The sequence below is a fragment of the Oratosquilla oratoria genome, chromosome 43, assembly GCF_046742065.1.
Source record: "Oratosquilla oratoria isolate Oo_2021 chromosome 43, ASM4674206v1, whole genome shotgun sequence".
NCBI lineage: Eukaryota > Metazoa > Arthropoda > Malacostraca > Stomatopoda > Squillidae > Oratosquilla > Oratosquilla oratoria.
The window spans coordinates 11,801,218-11,822,963 of NC_134819.1; the positions used below are offsets into that span (position 1 = coordinate 11,801,218).

At 40.0% G+C, this 21,746-nt stretch overlaps 1 protein-coding gene across 9 annotated transcripts in view; it reads right to left on the reverse strand.

Moving 5' to 3' along the window:
• Smn (survival motor neuron) overlaps nucleotides 1–21,436 on the reverse strand; it is a 71,974-nt gene extending 50,538 nt beyond the window's left edge. For 2 of the 9 annotated variants that reach the window (XR_012966028.1, XM_076180090.1), the window contains exons 1-2: nucleotides 16,138–16,249; nucleotides 9,892–10,113 (exon numbers count right to left, since the gene is read on the reverse strand). Coding sequence is in view for 8 of the 9 variants with exons in the window: in XM_076180090.1 (XP_076036205.1) it covers nucleotides 9,892–10,113; nucleotides 16,138–16,245 (330 nt within the window). In the remaining variant the exon portion in view is untranslated. Of the gene's footprint in view, nucleotides 1–9,891; nucleotides 10,114–10,845; nucleotides 10,947–13,858; nucleotides 13,892–15,977; nucleotides 16,102–16,137; nucleotides 16,266–21,215; nucleotides 21,273–21,363 lie in introns of those variants that run through there. The other 7 variants (XM_076180098.1, XM_076180093.1, XM_076180097.1 and 4 more) reach the window with 7 other exon arrangements.
• Between the last annotated feature and the right edge of the window lie 310 nt (nucleotides 21,437–21,746).

Below are 21,746 nucleotides of genomic sequence, written 5' to 3' on the forward strand. Positions count from 1 at the left end.
CAGCGACACTATGGACATCCAGTACTACTAAAATGAATATAAAGAAAATTGAAAGAATCCAGAGAGCAATTACAAAGATGGCCCCAACACCTTCAAAACCATCATATGAGGAAAGATTGTCAAAGCTGGAATAACAGACTCTGAATCAAAGAAGACCTATCTATAGAATCATGAGAAGCATGGAAGTCCTTGATAGAGAAGACAAGGGGACATGAAAAGCAACTCAAAAAGCAGTTATAAAAGGGACCTGAAAAAGAACAGCTTTTCACACAGAATGATGGATGTCCGGAACAAATTGGATGAAACAATAGTGTGTGCAAACACCATACGTAAATTTAAAAGCAAACTAGATACTGCAGGATAAAGACAGGACACCATGAATGTAACTCCCCTTCCTGTAAGATACAACTAAGTAAATACATCTGCTCTCCTCAATGCCTCCTTTATTTTAATGCTTTACTTCTTTTATTTGTACCTCTCATATCAGTCTCTTGCCCTATTTTGTAACCAATCTGTAAATGGTTGTGTCTTCTATTCTACAACCTTCTTTACTTCATCATCCCACCACTCACTACCCTTCCTTCTATTTCCTCCTGTCCTCCTTGTTCCACACACCATCTTTGCACACCTTGTGACTCCCTCCTTGAAGCATCCCCATTCCTCCTCCACTCCTAGTTCTACTCTATCCTTCACTCCCTTCCACTCTTCTCTGTTTCTTGTACTCCTTTTCTTTCTCATTTAAGCAGTTTACTCTAAGAACCTCCCTCTTTCTCAATCTATCCTCCCCTCTCAACTTACCTCCCACCACAAAATGATCTGATATTCCCCCATTCTCTCCCCTTAGAACATGTACACCCAAAACTCTTCCTGCTCTTCTACTGGTTACCACTATATAGTCCCTATCTACCACCCTTCCATACACCACCCTCTCCCATGTATACTTATGGTAGACTTTCTTCCTAAACACTGTATTTACTATCAACTCTCTATACACATCTCCACCATCTTCTCTACACTACAATTTTTTCCTGGAACTCCACACTTCCCAACCATTCCTTCTATTGGTTCATATCCTACCCTAGCATTAAGATCTTCCAATACCCCTACACTGACATTTCTCCCTAAACCCTCTATGCACTCACTTAAATCTATCCAAAAATCCTCCCTTTCCTTTACACTCTTCTCACTATTAGGCCAATATTTACCGTATTTTTCGGTGTATGACCCGCGGCTTTTTGCCTCAGAAAGGGGCCAAAATTTGGGGGTGCGGGTCATCTGTGGATTCTGGTTAGAAATTGCCCTCTTGCGCAGTCAAAAAAAATTGAATGATTAGTTTAGCTGGGTGCCCTCTCGGATCGGGGATTTGCGGGAGGACCGACCGGGTTTGTCGAATGAAAGTTGATCAATGTCATAATACAGCACGCACGATTGAGACAAACGACAAAGAGAAGGTAGGATTTGTCAGTATCTTACCCGCTTTACATGCTCTTGTTATCAATAAAGGCATTATCACAAATAAAACAGGCCTAACTAAACAGCATGAACATACAATACAACACTGACTGGTACCAACACCAACATCGTGTCGCGATCAAACAAAAACAAGCAGGCAGCCATTTTCGCAATTACAAATTACAAACTACCTGATTCCTTAATGCTAAATTTGTGCATTACATGTGCACAAGGTCTATCCTTGGAGGAATATTCCTCCAAGGCCTCTATCTAAATACTTCTATCTCAAAATTTTATTCTTTGGCAAAAAATCACTACAGAACTTCGCTATTCTCCTAATAATGTTTTCTTCTGGTGACATAAAAAAATAAAAGTATTTTCTTAATTTAATCTATTTATATTGGGAGAATGCATTTTTATTTCATTAATCATTTCAGTCCTGGGTTTGACTAAGGATGGACAAATTTTTGTCACCACAAAAATCGACATCATGATCCAATTAAGAGGGTATAAATACCGCAGTTTTAAGTGATTAATCATCATTTCACAACAAGCTTACAATGACGACGCAGAAGAAAACAACATCAAGATGCCACCAGTGAAGAAGAGGCTAAAAAGTTATGATGCCAATTTCAAGTTAAAGCCAGTCCAATTTGTGAAGGAGCATGGCAATTGTGCCGCCGGCCGAGAGTACGGAATCGATGAATTGTTGGTGTGGGCATGAAAAAAGCAGGAGGACAAACTAAAACAGGCGAAAAAGACAAAAAAAGCATTTTGGGGGCACCAAGCAAGATGGCCCAACCTTGAAGATAAAGTTGAATCATGGGTGAATGAACAGAGGGCGGCAGGACGGGGGGTGTCTACAATAAGCATCCGATTAAAAGCAAAAACCATCGCTAAAGATCTTAGCATTGAAGAATTTCAGGGTGGACCATCTTGGTGTTTTAGGTTCATGTGCAGGAAAGAATTGGCAATCCGCACCCGCACTACAATGGCACAAAAACTTCCCAAAGATTGGCAAGAAAAGCTCGACACTTTTAGGGGTTACACAAGGGACAAGTTAAGGCAGCATAAAATCAGTCTCGATCACCTGATCAATATGGACAAAGTTCCTTTAACGTTCGACATCGAGTTTTAATGTTGTGCTTTCATGTACCGCATCGGGGAAAAAACTCCCACCAATGATGATCTTCAAACGAAAAACTATCCCGAAGGAGAAGTTTCCATCTGGCGTCGTGGTTCATGCTAATCCAAAGGGGTGGATAGATGAAGGAGTCATGAATGACTGGATTGACTCAGTGTATGTCAAGCGCCCAGGTGGATTCTTCCACACAAAGACCTCGCTACTCCTTTTGGACTCTATGACCGCCCATAAAACCGAATCCGTTAAACAACACCTTGAGAAAGTCAACTCAAAGATTGCGATAATCCCTGGCAGTCTTACGAAACTTGTCCAGCCACTTGAAATTTCGGTCAACAAGCCATTCAAGGACAGACTGCGTGCTGCCTGGGAGAAGTGGATGGTGGAGGGCGAACTTTTCTTCACTAAAACTGGTAGACAACGCAGAGCTACTTACGCTCAAGTGGCAGAATGGGTCGTTCAAGCATGGAAGAAAATTAAAGAATCAACTATTCAGAACGGTTTCCGTAAATCAGAAATGTGCTGTCCTGCTATGTTCGATGCATGCTACGACTCGGAAAAGGAATCGGACGAATCCGAAATGGAAACGGATGAGGTCACTGCATCAGAATTGGCCGATTTATACCACAACCTTTTCCATGACAATACAGAGGATGAGGAATTTGATGGCTTTGTGAGCGATGATGCACCTTCATAAACATTACTGACTGTCGTCTGTGATCACTGACTGTGCTTTATTCTAATAACGATGTGCTCCATTGACTCTGTTCATAACAGTTCAGTAATGTGCTCTATTATTGTTCTATTCTATTGAAAACTAACCATTGGAAATTGTTTGGTTTAATAATTAATTACCAGTCTTTGTATGGCATTTATAAACCAATTGATTGATTAACCTCTTCACTCCGGGCCAAAATCTCGCGGGCAGCAGTAGCTGCCAGATGTACGATGTGTCGTAATAATACTCGCATCATAAAATATAGTCACCACTTATATCGATCGTTCTCTCTTTCACCCGTGAATTTTGATAACCATAGAAAATGTGATGAAGACAGTTTAGAGAGTATGTCATTATGCAGGGGCAACTACAATAAATATAATCAAGACGCCGATATGGCAGCCTCGCATATCCACTTGCTCCTCATGCAGCCTATGTATGCGGCACCTTATGGAAGGGGTTAATTACCGTTAAACAACCAAACAGGGTTTTATTGCATTATTTACACAAATTGATTAAGGTTCTTTGTAATACATATTTAAGTGCAATAAAATATATTGAAATGTAATTTGTTAGTTATTCTTCATCTTCATCACAATCAGAAATAAATAGGACTGGAGGAATGCTGGTATCATGATCATGAATTGCAATGCCGCGTCTTCGACCCATCCCAAAGGCATCATAAGATCAGTTGCACACTTTCGAGATCACCCCTCTTTCATCGAAGCTACCACTACATCTAGTGGCAGCTTCAGAAACCAAATTGTGAGGTTGTGTACGTACGTGTCGGCCTTTGACGTGTGATGAATCCTGAAAAGCAAGATATCACCAAGAAACCTGCCAATATTGGAAAACATATATCTTTTTTTATAAATCACATAAGCATTGATGAAACAGAAAATTTAGAAAAAGCCTCAGCTTTGAAATTACTTTGATCACCACGACAACGGCCAGCCGTAACAACAACCGCCATGAGCTGTGCCTGTGGCCACCCATGCATGGGTAGTATACATCGTCGGATCTACACTGCCGTGCACGCCATATGACTGTGGGTCATACAGCAGTGCGGGTCTTGTGTGGATTTTCACTAAGGTGTAAGGGGGTGCGGGTCATATAATGGTGCGGGCTATAGTCCGAAAAATACTGTACTTACAAAAACCCACATCTCCCTTCCCAGTTTAATCTTCATCCACATTGAGCTTGAAGAAACCTTCCAATCCACCACACGTTTACTCATCTCTTCACTAGTATAGCTACCCCTTCTCTCCCTCGTCCTCTCTTCACTCCTGACACTCTCCCAACTACACCACCAAACTCAAACTTGCCCCCCTCCCAGACCCCCTATGCTTGCTTGCTTGCTTGCTTTTTTTTTCCTATTTAGGAATGTCCCTTTTAGGGCTACCGAGAGTAGGATTCTTAGTCCTATCCCCATCCCGTTTTTGTCACCTTTTACAACTCAAGATGTACAAGAAGAGAGTATGGCAGCAAATAGGAAGCAAGTATTAAGGGAGAGAGACTGGAGGAAGTGGATAGCTTTAGATACTTGGGTGTGAATGTGGCAGGAAAGGGAGGAGTGAAGGTGGAGGTAGGATGTAGATTGAGAGAAGCAGGTAAATGCTTTTGGGGATTTAAAAGTATAATGAAAAATAGACATTTGGGAATGTATGCTAAGAGGAGATTGTATGAAGGGGTGATTGTGCTGACAGCACTGTATAGGGTAGAACCATGGAACATGAGAGGAAGAGTTTAAATGTGTTTGACATGAAATGCCCTGAGAACTGGTAGGGGTTACTAGGCTGGATAGAGAAAGAAGGTGAAGAGGAGAGCAGGGGTGGAAAGGGAGTTGGGAGACAGGGTTGATGAAAGAATATTAGGATGGTTTGGACACCTAGAATGAATGAGTGAAGAAAGATTAGTAAAAGAGGCGTGGAAGCCAGAGGTAGGAGTGAACATGCGGGGGCAACCAAGGATGAGATGGATGGATGGGGTAAAAGGGGCATTGGGAAAGAGGGGAATGTCTGTTGAGGAATGACAGGAGAAGACAGAAGATAGGTGTTAATGGAGAATTATTGTGTATGGATGCTGTAATGCATGAAAGGGAGCTGGTGGGGGGTGGGGGTGAGGGAGTATGTGTGAAAAATAAATTGATGCTGCCTGAAGGGATTTCTTCCCATCTCCATTTCTGCATCTGGGAACGGAGAAGGGCGTTGCTGATTTAATGAAGCACTGCTTCTGACCCAGGTCAGTGGGTAAGATACCGGGATGACCCCTCATTCAAGAGGAGCCAAGATAAGAGGGAGGGAGGGGGGTGGATGGGAGTGGAGTATGTGGGGATGGAATGGGTGGGGGTAGATTTTATGCCTTTGTTTTTTGGCTACCTCCCTTGTAAGGGGGAAAGAGCCTTTGGTATATGTATTTATATACATATTGAACAATAAGGGACCCAAAACAGAACCCTGGGGAACTCCACTAGTAACACTCCCCCAATTTGGATTTTACACTGTTTGTGGTGACCCACTGTTTTCAGTCACTGATCCAAGTTCTAATTCATTCAAACATTTTTCCTCCTATGTCAGGGGTTTTGATTTAGTAGTCTCTGGTGGGGCACTTTGTTGAATGCTTTGCTAACTAACTGTAACTATTATTGTTATCTGATGCCTTGTAGACATTAGTGTAAAAAGACAGATTAGTTACACATTACTTACCTTGAAGTGAGTCACAAATCATGTCTCTCAATGTGATTTTGGATTATATTTGCTATTATTGATTCAAGCATTTTATCTATAACTGATGTCAAAATGATTGGCCTGTAGTTGCATATAGACAATTGATCTCTCTTTTTGAAAACAGGAGCAACATTTGCCTGCTCCCAAGCAATAGGCACAAAACCAGTGTCTACTGACTCTTAACCCAAATTGCCCGGGTGCCGCACATGTGCGGCAATCACTTTTGTTCCAAGATTTCGGGGTCAGCATATATGTGGTACTTGCAAATTTCTGAAGATATCGGGTGTCAGCATATATGCGTTACATAGCCACGTTCCAAATTCACGGGGAACGCACAAATGCGGTGTTGTCTCTTGTTCTCGGTCCTCAGCATATGTGCGTCTTTTTATCCTATAAGGCCAGAGGTTCTTTGTTTACCATTTGAAGTAAGAGGGGAGGGGGACTGGGGGGATAATTAGTTTCGCCTCATTACTCCAATACCCCCCTACTCAAGGGGGGGTGAATGATGTCACCGAATTGGCGCATTCTGATTGGTTTATTTGAAATATATTATCTTATAAGACGATCTGAGATTGGATAATAAATTATGTTACACTATCTATGATTGACCATAGAGGTGAGGGGTGAATGATGTCACCGAATTGGCGCATTCTGATTGGTTTATTTGAAATGTATTATTTTATAAGACGATCTGAGATTGGATAATAAATTATGTTACACTTGGCTATCTATGATTGGCCATAGAGGTGAGGGGTGAATGATGTCACCGAATTGGCGCATTCTGATTGGTTTATTTGAAATATATTATCTTATAAGACGATCTGAGATTGGATAATAAATTATGTTACACTATCTATGATTGGCCATAGAGGTGAGGGGTGAATGATGTCACCGAATTGGCGCATTCTGAATGGTTTATTTGAAATGTATTATTTTATAAGACGATCTGAGATTGGATAATAAATTATGTTACACTTGGCTATCTATGATTGGCCATAGAGCTATATATAAGGCGAGACTCAGACTCAGCCGGTTGAAGTCGTTTCTCGCCAGGCCTCTGAACTGCTAACATGCCTCGCCAGCCCTCAACCTCTCTACGTTCAACTTCTCGACCTACGAGTCATAGAAGGCCTACTTCCAAGTCTCGCCCTTTGCGTATATCATCCTCTGACGAAGATGACCCTGCACCTCTTGCTCCATCACCCAAAAGGCGTGCCATTCCATCTGCAAGTGGAACACAACTTGTACCATCGGGTACACAACAACCTGTACCCTCTACTTCGGGTACACAACAACAAGTAGGCGATTCTGACTGGGATCCTGAGGACGTGGACAGCTCAAGTGAGGGCAGTGATGAAGAATGGGGAGAATTGGATTATGTAAATATACATGATTCATCAATAGACTCGGACGAGCCGCTAGCCAATGTGGTGAGGAAGGAGCACGACAGGAATGCACCAGGTACATCTGGTTTCCAGTGGAAGAAGAAAAATAACGTACCAAGGAGATTTGCTTTCTCTGGTTCTCCAGGAGTACAGAATGAAGATCTGGATGGATACTCCACTGTGTCTGATGTATTTTCCTCTTTATTCCCTCCTGAAATGTGGGAAAGATTTGCTGAGGAGACAAACACATATGCCAGCCAGAACCCACCCAAAGCCTATGCCCATTCGAAGCCTTGGACACCTGTGGACGAGACTGAGATGAAGGCCTTCATAGGTCTCCGTCTTCTCATGGGAGTGCAGAATCGTCCGCATGCACAGCACTTCTGGTCAAAAAGCAAACTTCTGCACTCCGAAATATTTGGTGAGACCATGAGTAGGGACCGATACTCCATGATTGCATCAAATATGCATTTCTCCAATAATATGGATCCTCAGAAGGACAATGACAAGTTGTGGAAGCTAAGGCACATCATTGATATGTTTGACTTCACCTTCAAGACTGTTTATACATCCCCCAAAATTGTGACAGTCGATGAGAGTCTCTTGGCATATCGTGGCAGACATCATGCTGTCCAGTATAATCCCTCAAAGCGGTCACGGTTTGGTCTGAAGGTATACAAGTTGTGCTGCAGTGATGGTCCTGCTGCTGGCTACACCATAGCTTTCAAGGTTTATATGGGGAAGGAACCAGGAAATGATCCAGTGGCTATGAGGGCAGTTGTTGATCTGATGACGAAGGCTGACATGATGGACAAAGGATACGACTTGTATGTGGACAATTGGTATTCGTCACCACAACTTTTTCACTACCTCCAGGCAAGGCGAACAAATGTGGCTGGCACAGTAAGGATGAATAGAAAGTTCATGCCAAAAGATATGGTAGTAAAGAAGAAAGGAGAGATAACATCACGGTCAACAGCTACAGGCATGATATGTATATCCTGGATGGACAAGAGGAGAGTAAACATCCTCTCAACAATGCACAGAGACAACATGGAACCCCTTCCACCCAACAGGAGGGGAGAGGTACGCCACAAGCCACAAGCCATCCTAGATTATAATCTAGGAATGAAAGGAGTGGACTTGTCTGATCAAATGGCACAATCGTACCCTGTACCGCGAAAAACCAACAAGTGGTACATAAAGTTATTTTTTCATCTGCTGGACACTGCCATTGTGAACACTCATCTCATTCACCGGGCACTTGGAAGCACCAAATCACATCTGGATGACAGGCTGGAGCTGATAGAAGACCTTATTCAACCTCATCACACCAGATGCCGCTCACCATCACCAGGACCAGGAGTTATAGGTGTACGACCAGGTCATCTTTTGACTGAAGTCCCAGACAAGAAAAGAAAACGCTGTCGCCAGTGTCGCTTAGAAAGTGGGACAAGAAAAGACTCCTTCTACTGGTGTGCCAAGTGTAAGTTAGGTTTCTGCCCAGGGAAGTGCTTCAATAACTACGCAGAACACAGACATGTCTTCTAGACTGACCACCAGTGGACCAGAGGACGGGCTGCCGCATATATGTGGTGCTTCTAATTTTATTATTTTCCTTTTTGTAAATTCAATAAAAATTATTTTGTGATCACTATTTTTATTACATAAACATATATGTAAAGGATGGAACCTGATATACATAAATAAAATAAAAAAAACAAGGTAGTTGAAGCTTCTCTTAGTAATATAAGCAACCAAACTCAAGCTTACATAAATTTAGGATGTCTTACAAATTTTATTCTCATATGAACACATCACAACACATAATAATAAATAATACATGTTCGTGAATCTGAAGGGCCCTGGCCTTATACAGAAACCCCGCTATGCGCGGAAGTTAAGTAGATAAGACGTCCGAGAGTGAGATGCGTCAACAACATCTCAGGCCCGTCAAATTTGGGTTAAGTATTCCCATTAACTAGTTGCAATTTCAAATTTACACTCTTTAAGCAATCTTGGAAAAAATTTTGTCTGGACCTATGGATTTTATAGCTACAACTCTATTAATCTGACTTTTTCCACCTTACTAATGCTGATGTTAGTCTACTTCTTTTATGCACACTGAAAATTAGGTTATAGTCAGGTACCACTTTCAAGGATACCACATTTAACCTTTTTTGTAAAGTGAGAAAATATTTGTTAATACCTCGCTAATTTTTTCCTTCAAATCTATCATGACATTTTTGTCCTTTTTAATTGGGCCTATCCTTTCCTTATTTTTTGTGCCTTACTGCATTAACTCTGACTCAAACAATGGGTGGGAAACAGGAATGACTCCTCATCCAAGAGGTACTAAGATGAAAGGTGATGGATGGGAGCGAGATGGGTAGGAGCAGGTGCATACCTTGGCTAGCTACCTCCCTTATAAGGGAGAAGAAGCATTTGGTATACAGATAGAACAATTACCTCTCTCTTCTTCTTGCTCTTTTTCTTTTTCTTCTGCGTATTTGACCTGTCTCGTTTGGTGGTATTTTCTTTTGTTGTGGAGGCGTCTGGTACTTCACTGTCACCCTCAGAAGTCTTTGACCCCTGAATTTTCTTTTCAAGTTTCTTTTTAACTTGTGCCATTGCCTGGTCGTACTGCTGGATCAACATCGAATCATCCCAAATCTCATCATGTGACAAGTCCTGCAACGAAGTTCAAAAGAAAACTTTGAGTTTTACAAAGCTTGTGAAGCTATTTAATGAAAAAATGCAAAATAGAAATTAATATTTCAGTGGCTCAACTTTTCATTACCATATAAGTACTGAATGTAGTATATGGACACACACCACACCTACAAAAATAAATTGGAATTCTGTACTATTATAGACCATAACAATCCATGTACCATAAACAGACAACTGTCTCTATTTCAGTATATACACATTGATTACTGTAAAATGACCTCCTCCTCTAAATCCTGAACTCACAAAGTACTCACAAATACAAATGACTGAACAATAACTGCACAGCACCATAACTACAAGGCAGCTGCCAAGAACACACAATAATACTTGAATGAGCTGATTGCAGACTAACCTACACTCAGAAAAGTGTGTGGATTACTTTTAGCTCCCACTGTTCCTCATTTCTACTTCCCTCCTTTGTCACTTCCATAACTACACTTATTTGGCATGCACACCTACTTCATCACTTATCAGCAGAACCATTCCTTCCCTACCTTGCTCCCTCATCACTACTGACACTCCACCAAAATCCCCTAAAATCACCCCTCCATTTCAACACTTTCACTTAATGCTAACACATCTATCTTCCTTCTCACAAACTGATAATCTCTTCCCTTTTGCTCTCATCTGAGCCACAACCACACATTTAATGACCTAATTTTTAGGGTTTCAGTTGGAATGCTCCCATACCTTCTTATGCCTTTCCCTTCAGATGAACATATACAGACCAGGAGCCTTGGTTCCATCACTCTGTTTCATTTTGGAGTCTTTTATGATTCACATAGGAATCGCAGTTGCTCAATTGCAGCCCCCCCACTACCACCACCACAGGAAACAGGAAGTAGTAATGATATTGGTAAAGGAGTTTCAAGGGAACAGCATAAAGGAGGGGCAGTCATGTACAAAAGTAGCATCATTCCTATAGTAGAGACTACTCTAAAACAGTCCCTAAAGTATTGGTTACATGCTATCTAGTAATTAATACTCCAGTATTGGGACACTTGCATACAGAAACCAAATCTTCCCAATATGACAATGACAGAAACACAATTCTATGCCAGAACCCTAAACACCACACACCCTTCACACTACATTTCACAAGTACCACCAACAGAATGGGAAAAATCCCATATAACAGCAGCATATTACTCAAACATCTATAACAATCTACCTCCTGGCAACACACAAGCATCCACACTCAGATCACTAAACAAACTGTTAAAGACAGACTACAAACTCAATCCTCCACCTACAATCCCCAGGGATAAGCTACACTGGAGAGAGAGAGAGATAGTGAGAGATAGTGAGAGAGAGGGAAGAGAGAGAGAGAGAGAGAGAGAGAGAGAGAGAGAGAGAGAGAGAGAGAGAGAGAGAGAGAGAGAGAGAGAGAGAGAACACTCGTATACATGCACTAAAGACCCCAACCAGCATTAAAATTGTACCAACATAGAATAAACATGGACACAGTCTCAGATGTAACAACAATGCAGGACATATAACATCTCATGCTACATTGCCCCACATTAAAAATCTCTTGAAAACAACACGATATATCCTCCCTGAATGACTTATGCTTGAGAGGCCAGAGGCAATGGATTGATTGATTGATCCTCCAGAGATGACGAAAGTCTAATAAACAAGTTTTTCTCTGCCAACAATTAATCTCTGTGCTAAACTGCTGACATGATACCTGCCATATTGGTTTCAGCGGAAACTGGTCAAATGAAAAAACCAAGAAATGCAAAGACTATAAATATATTTAATTTTCTTCACACCATACCAATTAAATGTCCTAATCTACAGGAATGAATGGAAAAATATATTTGTGCAACAAGTGTGTTTGTGACAGCAGCAGCCTAGCCATGCTAACTGCTGTCGGCAAAAATCTCTGGCCTAAACTCACAGTTTAGGACGTGATGATCTGTAAATAAATACATTAGGTGATACATAATTGCTGGTAGAGAACCACAAAACATTTAAACGCATACAAAATAACCATTTATCACAATGTTGTTATTCAGTGGTGTGGCTAAATGGCGAGTCACTTCTTGATGGTTCAGCATGGGGTTTACTTGTTTCATTTTGGAGTCTTTTATGATTCACATAGGAATCGCAGTTGCTCAATTGCAGCCCCCCCACTACCACCACCACAGAAAACAGGAAGTAGTAATGATATTGGTAAAGGAGTTTCAAGGGAACAGCATAAAGGAGGGGCAGTCATGTACAAAAGTAGCATCATTCCTATAGTAGAGACTACTCTAAAACAGTCCCTAAAGTATTGGTTACATGCTATCTAGTAATTAATACTCCAGTATTGGGACACTTGCATACAGAAACCAAATCTTCCCAATATGACAATGACAGAAACACAATTCTATGCCAGAACCCTAAACACCACACACCCTTCACACTACATTTCACAAGTACCACCAACAGAATGGGAAAAATCCCATATAACAGCAGCATATTACTCAAAACATCTATAACAATCTACCTCCTGGCAACACACAAGCATCCACACTCAGATCACTAAACAAACTGTTAAAGACAGACTACAAACTCAATCCTCCACCTACAATCCCCAGGGATAAGCTACACTGGAGAGAGAGAGAGATAGTGAGAGATAGTGAGAGAGAGGGAAGAGAGAGAGAGAGAGAGAGAGAGAGAGAGAGAGAGAGAGAGAGAGAGAGAGAGAGAGAGAGAGAGAGAGAGAGAGAGAGAACACTCGTATACATGCACTAAAGACCCCAACCAGCATTAAAATTGTACCAACATAGAATAAACATGGACACAGTCTCAGATGTAACAACAATGCAGGACATATAACATCTCATGCTACATTGCCCCACATTAAAAATCTCTTGAAAACAACACGATATATCCTCCCTGAATGACTTATGCTTGAGAGGCCAGAGGCAATGGATTGATTGATTGATCCTCCAGAGATGACGAAAGTCTAATAAACAAGTTTTTCTCTGCCAACAATTAATCTCTGTGCTAAACTGCTGACATGATACCTGCCATATTGGTTTCAGCGGAAACTGGTCAAATGAAAAAACCAAGAAATGCAAAGACTATAAATATATTTAATTTTCTTCACACCATACCAATTAAATGTCCTAATCTACAGGAATGAATGGAAAAATATATTTGTGCAACAAGTGTGTTTGTGACAGCAGCAGCCTAGCCATGCTAACTGCTGTCAACAAAAATCTCTGGCCTAAACTCACAGTTGTTAATGGTTCAGCATGGGGTTTACTTGTTGGCAGAGAAAAACTTATTTCTTTGATGAAAATAACTTTCATGTATGATGTAGCAGAAACAATTTTCACCACAAAAACAAACATGTTGTTAATTTATATGCTGCTTGTTGGTCATTTTGAGTTACTTGTCAGTCTTTAGTATGACTGAAAGGTATATCACCATATATACCCAGAATTTCTTTTTTGTAAAATTCCAGAATCATGCAAGAATGGATATTTAACATGAAACCATACTATCTATTACCATTATATAATCTAACAACCATTCCATAGAAGAAAATAATCTTTCAAATGTGAAAAAAGAAAAGTGAAAAATGTATTTACATGATACTGGAATAGAAAAAAAAATGAGGGTATACTGCAGAATCACTCACAAATGAGCTACATAGTTCTACAATATAACAAACTGGATGCAAGTGCCAAAGCAAAACTTTACCAACCCTTGCATCAGCTCTCATGTCTTCACATTATTTCCAGCATCACCATCAAGAGAGCTTGATTTTTTAACTGTTTACTAAAGGACATAAGGAACCTGACTTACTGCAATGTAGACAAATTTAAAACTAAACTGGACAGATTTCTATGCAATATAACTGATGAATTACCAGCTACAGGATATACTGTCCTGTGCAGGGCTCTAACTCAATCCCTGATCAAGGTACAATGGCTTGAGGCACAGCTGTGAAGCACTGCAACTGTGAGAGCCTCTACAAGTAAACACTGCCACCTATAAGCGTAGCCAAATCCCCATTGAAGCCAATAACGCAAACAACACAACATACACTCTATAAAGGATTTGTGGGAAAACCCAGTTTCGGCTGTGGCCTTCCTTGGGGAGACGGGACTGCTCGGACAGACAGTCTAGGGAACGACAACAACAACAACAACTCTGTGAAAGACCTAGGGGTGTACATGAGCCACAACCTAACTTTCACAAGGCACATTGAAACAGCAGTTAGTGCCAGAATGTTCTCGGGACAGACCCTAAGAACTTTTCACATGAGGAATAGAGAATACATGCTAATTTTAGTTCTATCAAGACTGGAATACTGCTGCCAACTCTGGTCCTCACACAAAGAAGGGGAAATAGCCAAACTGGAGGCAGTACAGAGGACCTTCATGAACAGAACAGAAGGCATACAAGGGCTCAATTACTGGGAGAGACTAAAGGAACTTAGGCTCCACTCCCTACAGAGACAATGTGAATGATACACAATCATATACGTGTGAAAAATACTGGAATGGATGATGTCAAATATCAGTTTATAAGTCAAAAATCTTCCACAATGGGTCCCACTGTGCCACATATGAAGAGCAGAAGGCCTGTCCAAAAGAGTTAAGAGCATAGTCCACCATAGCTTCACATACAGAGGGACATGCATCTTTAATTTACAATTCTACCCCCATTAAAGTTAAGAAGCCTGGCTAGCATCACACAAGACAGCTTAAAAAATCAGCTGGACAAGTGGCTACAAACAGTGCCTTACCAGCCCCCTACCCCAGGACACATCAGCCATACGACTAACACACTCCAATCACTAAGGCAGACTTGAGACATGGAGTTGCATGGAGACAGCAGACATCCACATCAGCTGTATCCTTTGATTGATGAAATTTTACAAAGGTAAAATTTTGGAAGTGCACACCTATGCTATATAGCAATAGAAAATCAATTATAAATTTTGTAAATTATAATACATCAATATGTGATTTTCGTGGCAGAAATCAATAACAAAAAAGTTGCTAAAACTGATTTACCAACGAAGTTGCAGCAGTTAAATGATACATCATGTTTGTTTTGATAGAAGCCGAGGTTGAAGAAGTGAAAGGATGATAAATTCATCTATTCTAACCTAACCCGTACTTAGTAATTTAGTACCTCAAATTCTAAAGATCATCCGGGTCGTTGCTGTCGCCGATGCCTGCCTGATTATTATTGTACCTTGGGCAGATGATGGCAGAACCCCATGTTCTCTCAGAAAGTCCAAGAAAGCCCTATTGTCTTTGTAACATCGCTTATTAACATCATCTGGAGTTGGAGAACACCCGGTCCATAACATGAAAGCCATCATCTAACTGACAGTGACTGGACTGGACAGGCAACATGGGGTCTGGATTATCCTAGCGGCTTCGTTCGTTAGCTGATTTACTTGTAGCAAGTTTTTTTTTTATTTATTTCTGCTGAGAAAATCACATATTACATTCATGTATTATAATTTACAAAATTAATATTTAATTTTCTAATGCTCTATAACAGATATGCATAAGTAAATTTTTAAAAGTGCATACCAATACGATATTGCAATAGAAAATTATCAATTTTGTAAATTATAATACATCAATGTAATATATGATTTTCTTGGCAGAAATCAATAACAAAAGAGTTGCTAAAACCTATTTACTAACAAACGAAGTTGCGGCAGTTAAAGGATATGCCATGTTCGTTTTGATAAATACCAAGGTCAAAGAAATGAAAGGATGATAAATTTATCTATTCTAACCTAACCTACCTAATGTAACTAACATATGTAACCTAACCTATATTTAGTAATTCATTACCTCAAATTCTAAATATCATCCGGATTGTCATTGTCACTGATGCTGACAGCCTGATTATTATTGTATCTTGGGCAATTAACAGATGACGGCAGAACCCCGTGTTCTTTCACTAAGTCCAAGGAAGCCCTATTGTCTTTGTAACAGCGCTTATCAACATCACCTGGAGTTCAAGAACACCTGGTCCAAAATGTGAAAGCCATTGTCTAACTGACAGTGACTGAACTGGACAGACCAACATGGCATTTGGACCATATCTTAGTGGCTTCATTCATTAGTAGATTTGCTTGTAGCAAGGTTTTTTTTTTTTTCTGCAAAGAAAATTACATATTTAATTTTCTAATGATATATCATGTAGGTGTTCACAACTAAAATAATACCCATATTGATTAATAAATTCATTACTGTATGTAGAAATCTAATCATCACAATCAAAATCGGTTTCATTCAGGGTTCTATTCCAGTATGATTAACGATGGTATCAGGTAAGCACATTTTTCACTTGAAAGACCTACTATATTAGCTATGTCAAAAACCACCAGAGGCGCCACCGTCAAAGACGAGCACAATAACGCATCATTTTAAGCGCACGCCATTCAAACGGCCAAATTTATATACTGCAGGAAATTTCATTCATAAAAATGATATGCGAGTGTATTTACTACGATCGTAGTAAATTTCAAACAATCACATCATCAGTTACATATCGGTACATAAAAACATAAGATAAACATGGCGGCCTGCATTCAGCAGTAAATCGAATATTTGTTTATGTTTCAGCGTGAAAAATGAGCTAAAAAATCCAGTGTATTGGCAACAGACAAAATGAATTGAAACTACTAGTCTCGCGGATTATTATAATACCAAAACAAAGACAGGGTGTTATGGAAGAGCTGAGAAATCCGTGGTACTAATTAGTTTTTTTTTCTACTGGGTCGGATTATCGGATAACAACAACGTTGAATGCATTGCGACATTTCAACCACTGATGTAGATGTGTACTGGTACTCTAACCTACTGTAAGGTAGTATAATCCAGCTATATCTTGCTATTGAACATTGTGTGAATAACTGTATTTGCTGATATGACATTCCTGGGGCCGTATAGTGAGAAGTTAAAGTTTGGCATAAAGGATGCAAACTTCCTGAAAGATTGCAATCGGCTAAACATCAGCCATGTGAACAATGGTACTTTCCATGAGATGTTTAAGTTCATAAAGAAACACAAACTTCCTTGGAAAGCTGTTTACTGTGCACTCAGCCATCAAATGCCAAGTCTGAATGAAGTAACTGAGGTTAACCTCAGGCAATCATTCCACAGGGTGTCTGAGCAGAAAAAAAGGAAGCATGGTGAGGACCAGACAAAATTTTTATTAAAATTGTATTGCCCACCCCAGAAATCTGCATCTGCAGCTCTGGCTACAACTGAGGCTGTGCATAGTGCAAGTAGCTCTGATGCATATCAGATTCCTCAAATAACTGCAGATTTCAATAGTGTAGCAGAGAAGGAAGCATTAGGGAAATTAGCTGTAGAGTGTAGGGAACTGAGCAACCTTAACCCCTTCAATACCCAGACGTGCGATGTTGCGTCATAATACTCGCATTATAAAAAATAAAGTCACTGCTCTATCGCTCATTCTCTTTTACCCGTGAATTTTGATAACCATAGAAAATATGATGAAGCCAGTTTACAGAGTATGGGGGTCACGCAGGTACGACTACAATAAATATAATCAAGACGCCGACGTCAGCATCCTCGTATACCCACTTGTTCCTCATGACGCCTACGTAGGCATCACCGTATGGAAGGGGTTAAACTGAAGCTAGAGTGTGAGAACATAGACCTGTCTCATAAGCTGAATGAATGCAGGCAAGAGGTAATAGCTCTAAGGCAACTACACCCTAGTCGAGCAAGACAGGCCTTGAAAAGAAAAGATTCATCAGCAGCATCGCAGAAGGGAAAGTATGCTGTGATGAAGAAACTCAAGAAAAATCCTCAAATACACAATTTTATATAAATATTTAGCCTATGGTTGCATTATTTGACCTATTTAAAAGTGTGTAATTTCCATGTAATTTGACCAAAGAGAAGTTACGTTTTTATCCTCTGCAAAATTACCGACCATAGCTACAAATACCGTCCAAGCCGCCATTTTATCTATGATCACTGGTGGTATGGATCAAACTGCACTCTATTAAGTTTCTTACTATTATTAGTGTAATAGACATATAGTTGAATTATTTGAACTATTTTCTTTAAAATGTGTGATTTTCATGTAATTTGATCAAAGAGAAGTTACGTTTTCATCCTCTGTAATATTATGGACCACAGCTACGATTTGTCCAGCCCGCCATCTTTGATCACTGGTGGTATGGATCAAACTACACTCTATAAAGTTTGGGAATGGATGCTAAGAGGAGATTGTATGAAGGAGTGATTGTGCCAACAGCACTGTATGGAGCAGAAACATGGAACATAAGAGAGGAAGAGAGAAGGAGCTTGAATGTGTTTGAGATGAGGTGTCTGAGAAGTATGATGGGGGTTACTAGGCTAGATAGAGTGAGAAATGAGGAGGTGAGGAGGATAACAGGGGTGGAAAGGGAGTTGGGAGATAGGGTTGATGAAAGAGTATTAGGATGGTTTGGACACATGGAAAGAATGAGTGAAGAAAGACTAGTAAAGGAGGTATGGAAGGCAGATGTGGAGGGAGTGAACATGAGGGGACGTCCTAGGATGAGATGGATGGATGGGGTGAAGGGGGCTTTAGGGAAGAGGGGAATGTCTGTTGAGGAAGGATGGGAGAGGACAGAAGACAGGGGTGAATGGAGAATGGTTGTATATGGAAGATGTTGTGATGCATGAGGTGGAATGGACGGGGGGATGGGGGGTGAAGTAGTGTGTGTGAGCAAATTTTTGACGCAGCCCGAAGGGATTTCTCCCCGTCCTCTCCTTTATATGGGGGGACGGAGAGGGGGGGTCGCTGATTTAATGAAGCGGCCTTGCTGTGGATGTGCTGTGTCTTGCAACACTGCTTCTGACCCAGGGCAGTGGACAGGGTGCAGGGATGACCCGTCATCTAGGAGGTGCTCAGATGGGAGGGAGGGTGGAGAGGTGTGGAGTGTTTTCAGGGATGGAATGGGTGGGAATGATTTTATGCCTTTTCCTTTTTGGCTACCTCCCTAGTAAGGGATATGTATGTATGTACAGGTAAACGTCGACTTACGATGGCATTAGGTTTCGATAGAGCCATCGTAAGACGATCTCATCGTAAGTCGATCCCCACTCTGTTCCGTGGTCACTGTACCTAGCCTACCTGTATATTAACCACCAGAGATACTGAATATAGCCTATTAAACATGTACAGTAGTTTATTTAATTATTTTTATCCATTTTACCATATTCAAACACTATAATATGTATTTTCAGTACGGAACTTAAATCTCGCGGGCAGCAGCCAATGCCAGCCGTACGACGTGACGTAATAATACTCGCATCATAAAATATAGTCACCGCTTATATCGATCGTTCTCTCTTTCACCCGCGAATTTTGAAAACCACAGAGAATGAATCATTTGAGAGAATGTAAAAACACAGGGGCGACTACAATAAATATAATCAAGACGCCGATATCGCGAATCCACTTGCTCCTCATTACGCTTACGTGTGCGGCACCGTATGGAAGGGGTTAAATTATCATATCGTCGTCGTCATCGTAAAGTCGAACAATCGTAAGTCGCGGCCATCGTAAGTCGACGTTTACCTGTACTATTGTGTTATTAGTGTAATAGATTGCTTATAGTTCAATTATTTCAACTATTTTCTTTAAAATGTGTGATTTTCATGTAATTTGACAGTATTCGTAGCTGTGGTCAGTAATTTTGCAGAGGATAAAAATGTAACTTCTCCGATCAAATTACATGAAAATCACACATTTTAAAGAAAATAGTTAAAAAAATGCAACTATATGCTAATTTGTTATGGTATTTGTAGCTGTGGTCAGTCATTTTGCAAAGGCTAAAACATAACTTCTTTTTGATCAAATTACATGAAAATCACACATTTAAAAGAAAATACTTCAAATAATTGAACTATATGCAATCTATTACACTAATAACACAATAGTAAGAAACTTAATAGAGTGAAGTTTGATCCATACCACCAATGATCATAGATGGTGGGCTGGAAGAATCGTAGCTGTGGTCCATAATTTTGCAGAGGATAAAAACGTAAATTATCTTTGATCAAATTACATGAAAATCACACATTTTTAAGAAAATGGGTCAAATAATGCAACCATGTGCTAATTTTTTATACAAAATCGTGCATTTCAGCAAAAACTGTCCTTGTTTGGGTTTGGTCGGCTATTAGTGAGTTGGACGGTATTCGTAGCTGTGGTCGGTAAATTTGCAGAGGATAAAAACGTAACTTCTCTTTGATCAAATTACATGGAAATCACAAATTTTAAAGAAAATAGGCCAAATAATGCAACCATACGCTAATTTTTATATAAAATCGTGCATTTCAGCGAAAACTGTTCTTGTTCGGGTTTGGTCGACTATTAGTGAGACGGACTGTATTCGTAGCTGTGGTCGGTAATTTTGCAGAGGATAAAAACGTAACTTCTCTTTGATCAAATTACATGGAAATCACACATTTTAAAGAAAAAAAAAGTTAAATAATGCAACCATATGCTAAATTTTGATATAAAATTGTGCATTCGAGTAAAAACAGTCATTGTTTGGGTTTGGTTGGCTTTGGTCAGCGATTTTGACCCAATTTCCTGGGACAAAATAGGCCCGATTTAATACCCTTCAAAATGCAATATCTCAGGAACTAGGTCAGGTAGATGGATAATTCAAATTGCATTGTACTCATAGTGACTTTCTGCATCCCATGAGAACTACTTCAGCTCAAATATCAGGAATTCCATTTTCATGTTGACCTAGCTAACTATATTTATGGAATGGTCATGCCATATTAGGTTAGGTTAGGAGCTACTGGTCAATGTAAATTTCATGTTAAATTAATAAATATCCGTGTCTGCATGATTCTGGAATTTTATTTCATTCAAGCCTATGTCTACACTACACCTCCATGAATCTGTAAGTAAAGACCACTGCATTTTCGTAAATATCACATAAATACATACTTATACTAAGGGTTTCCCCCCCCTTAAAGGGGATAGCCCAAGTCAAAGACATAAATCCACTGCCACCCATTTAACAAATGATTTATCCCTACTAATTCCACTCCCATTCACCATCCTCCTATTAGACCTATAAGCATGCGAGTCTGAACTACCTATGTGAAGTTTTATGAATTCGGTAAAGTCCCTCTTATACACTTCTATAAACAAGCCAACGACTCCTCTTTGTAAATAAATGTATACCTCTTCCTTATTCCTATCAAATAAAACAACTTCCATTGTTTTGTTTTGTTGGATCACAACACGAAATATCCAAGTGAACGTTTTAATTGTACGCGGCAAAACTGCTAAGTAAGTAAATTTATATTACTACACAGAAAAAAGATTGAAAAAAATTAATGGGTAGAACTAATTTAACGAGGTAGATTTATTGGTTATATCCATTTATACTATACAAGCATCAATTAATTAATTATATGCAAAACAATCGAATATCACATTGCGCATATCATGGAAACCCAAAAACTCATCTGGTAGGGTTACCAATCAGGGACACAATTGGTACTGGATTACACAAGAACATAAGAATGAAGGAGACTGCAAGAGACCATAAGGGCTACACTAGG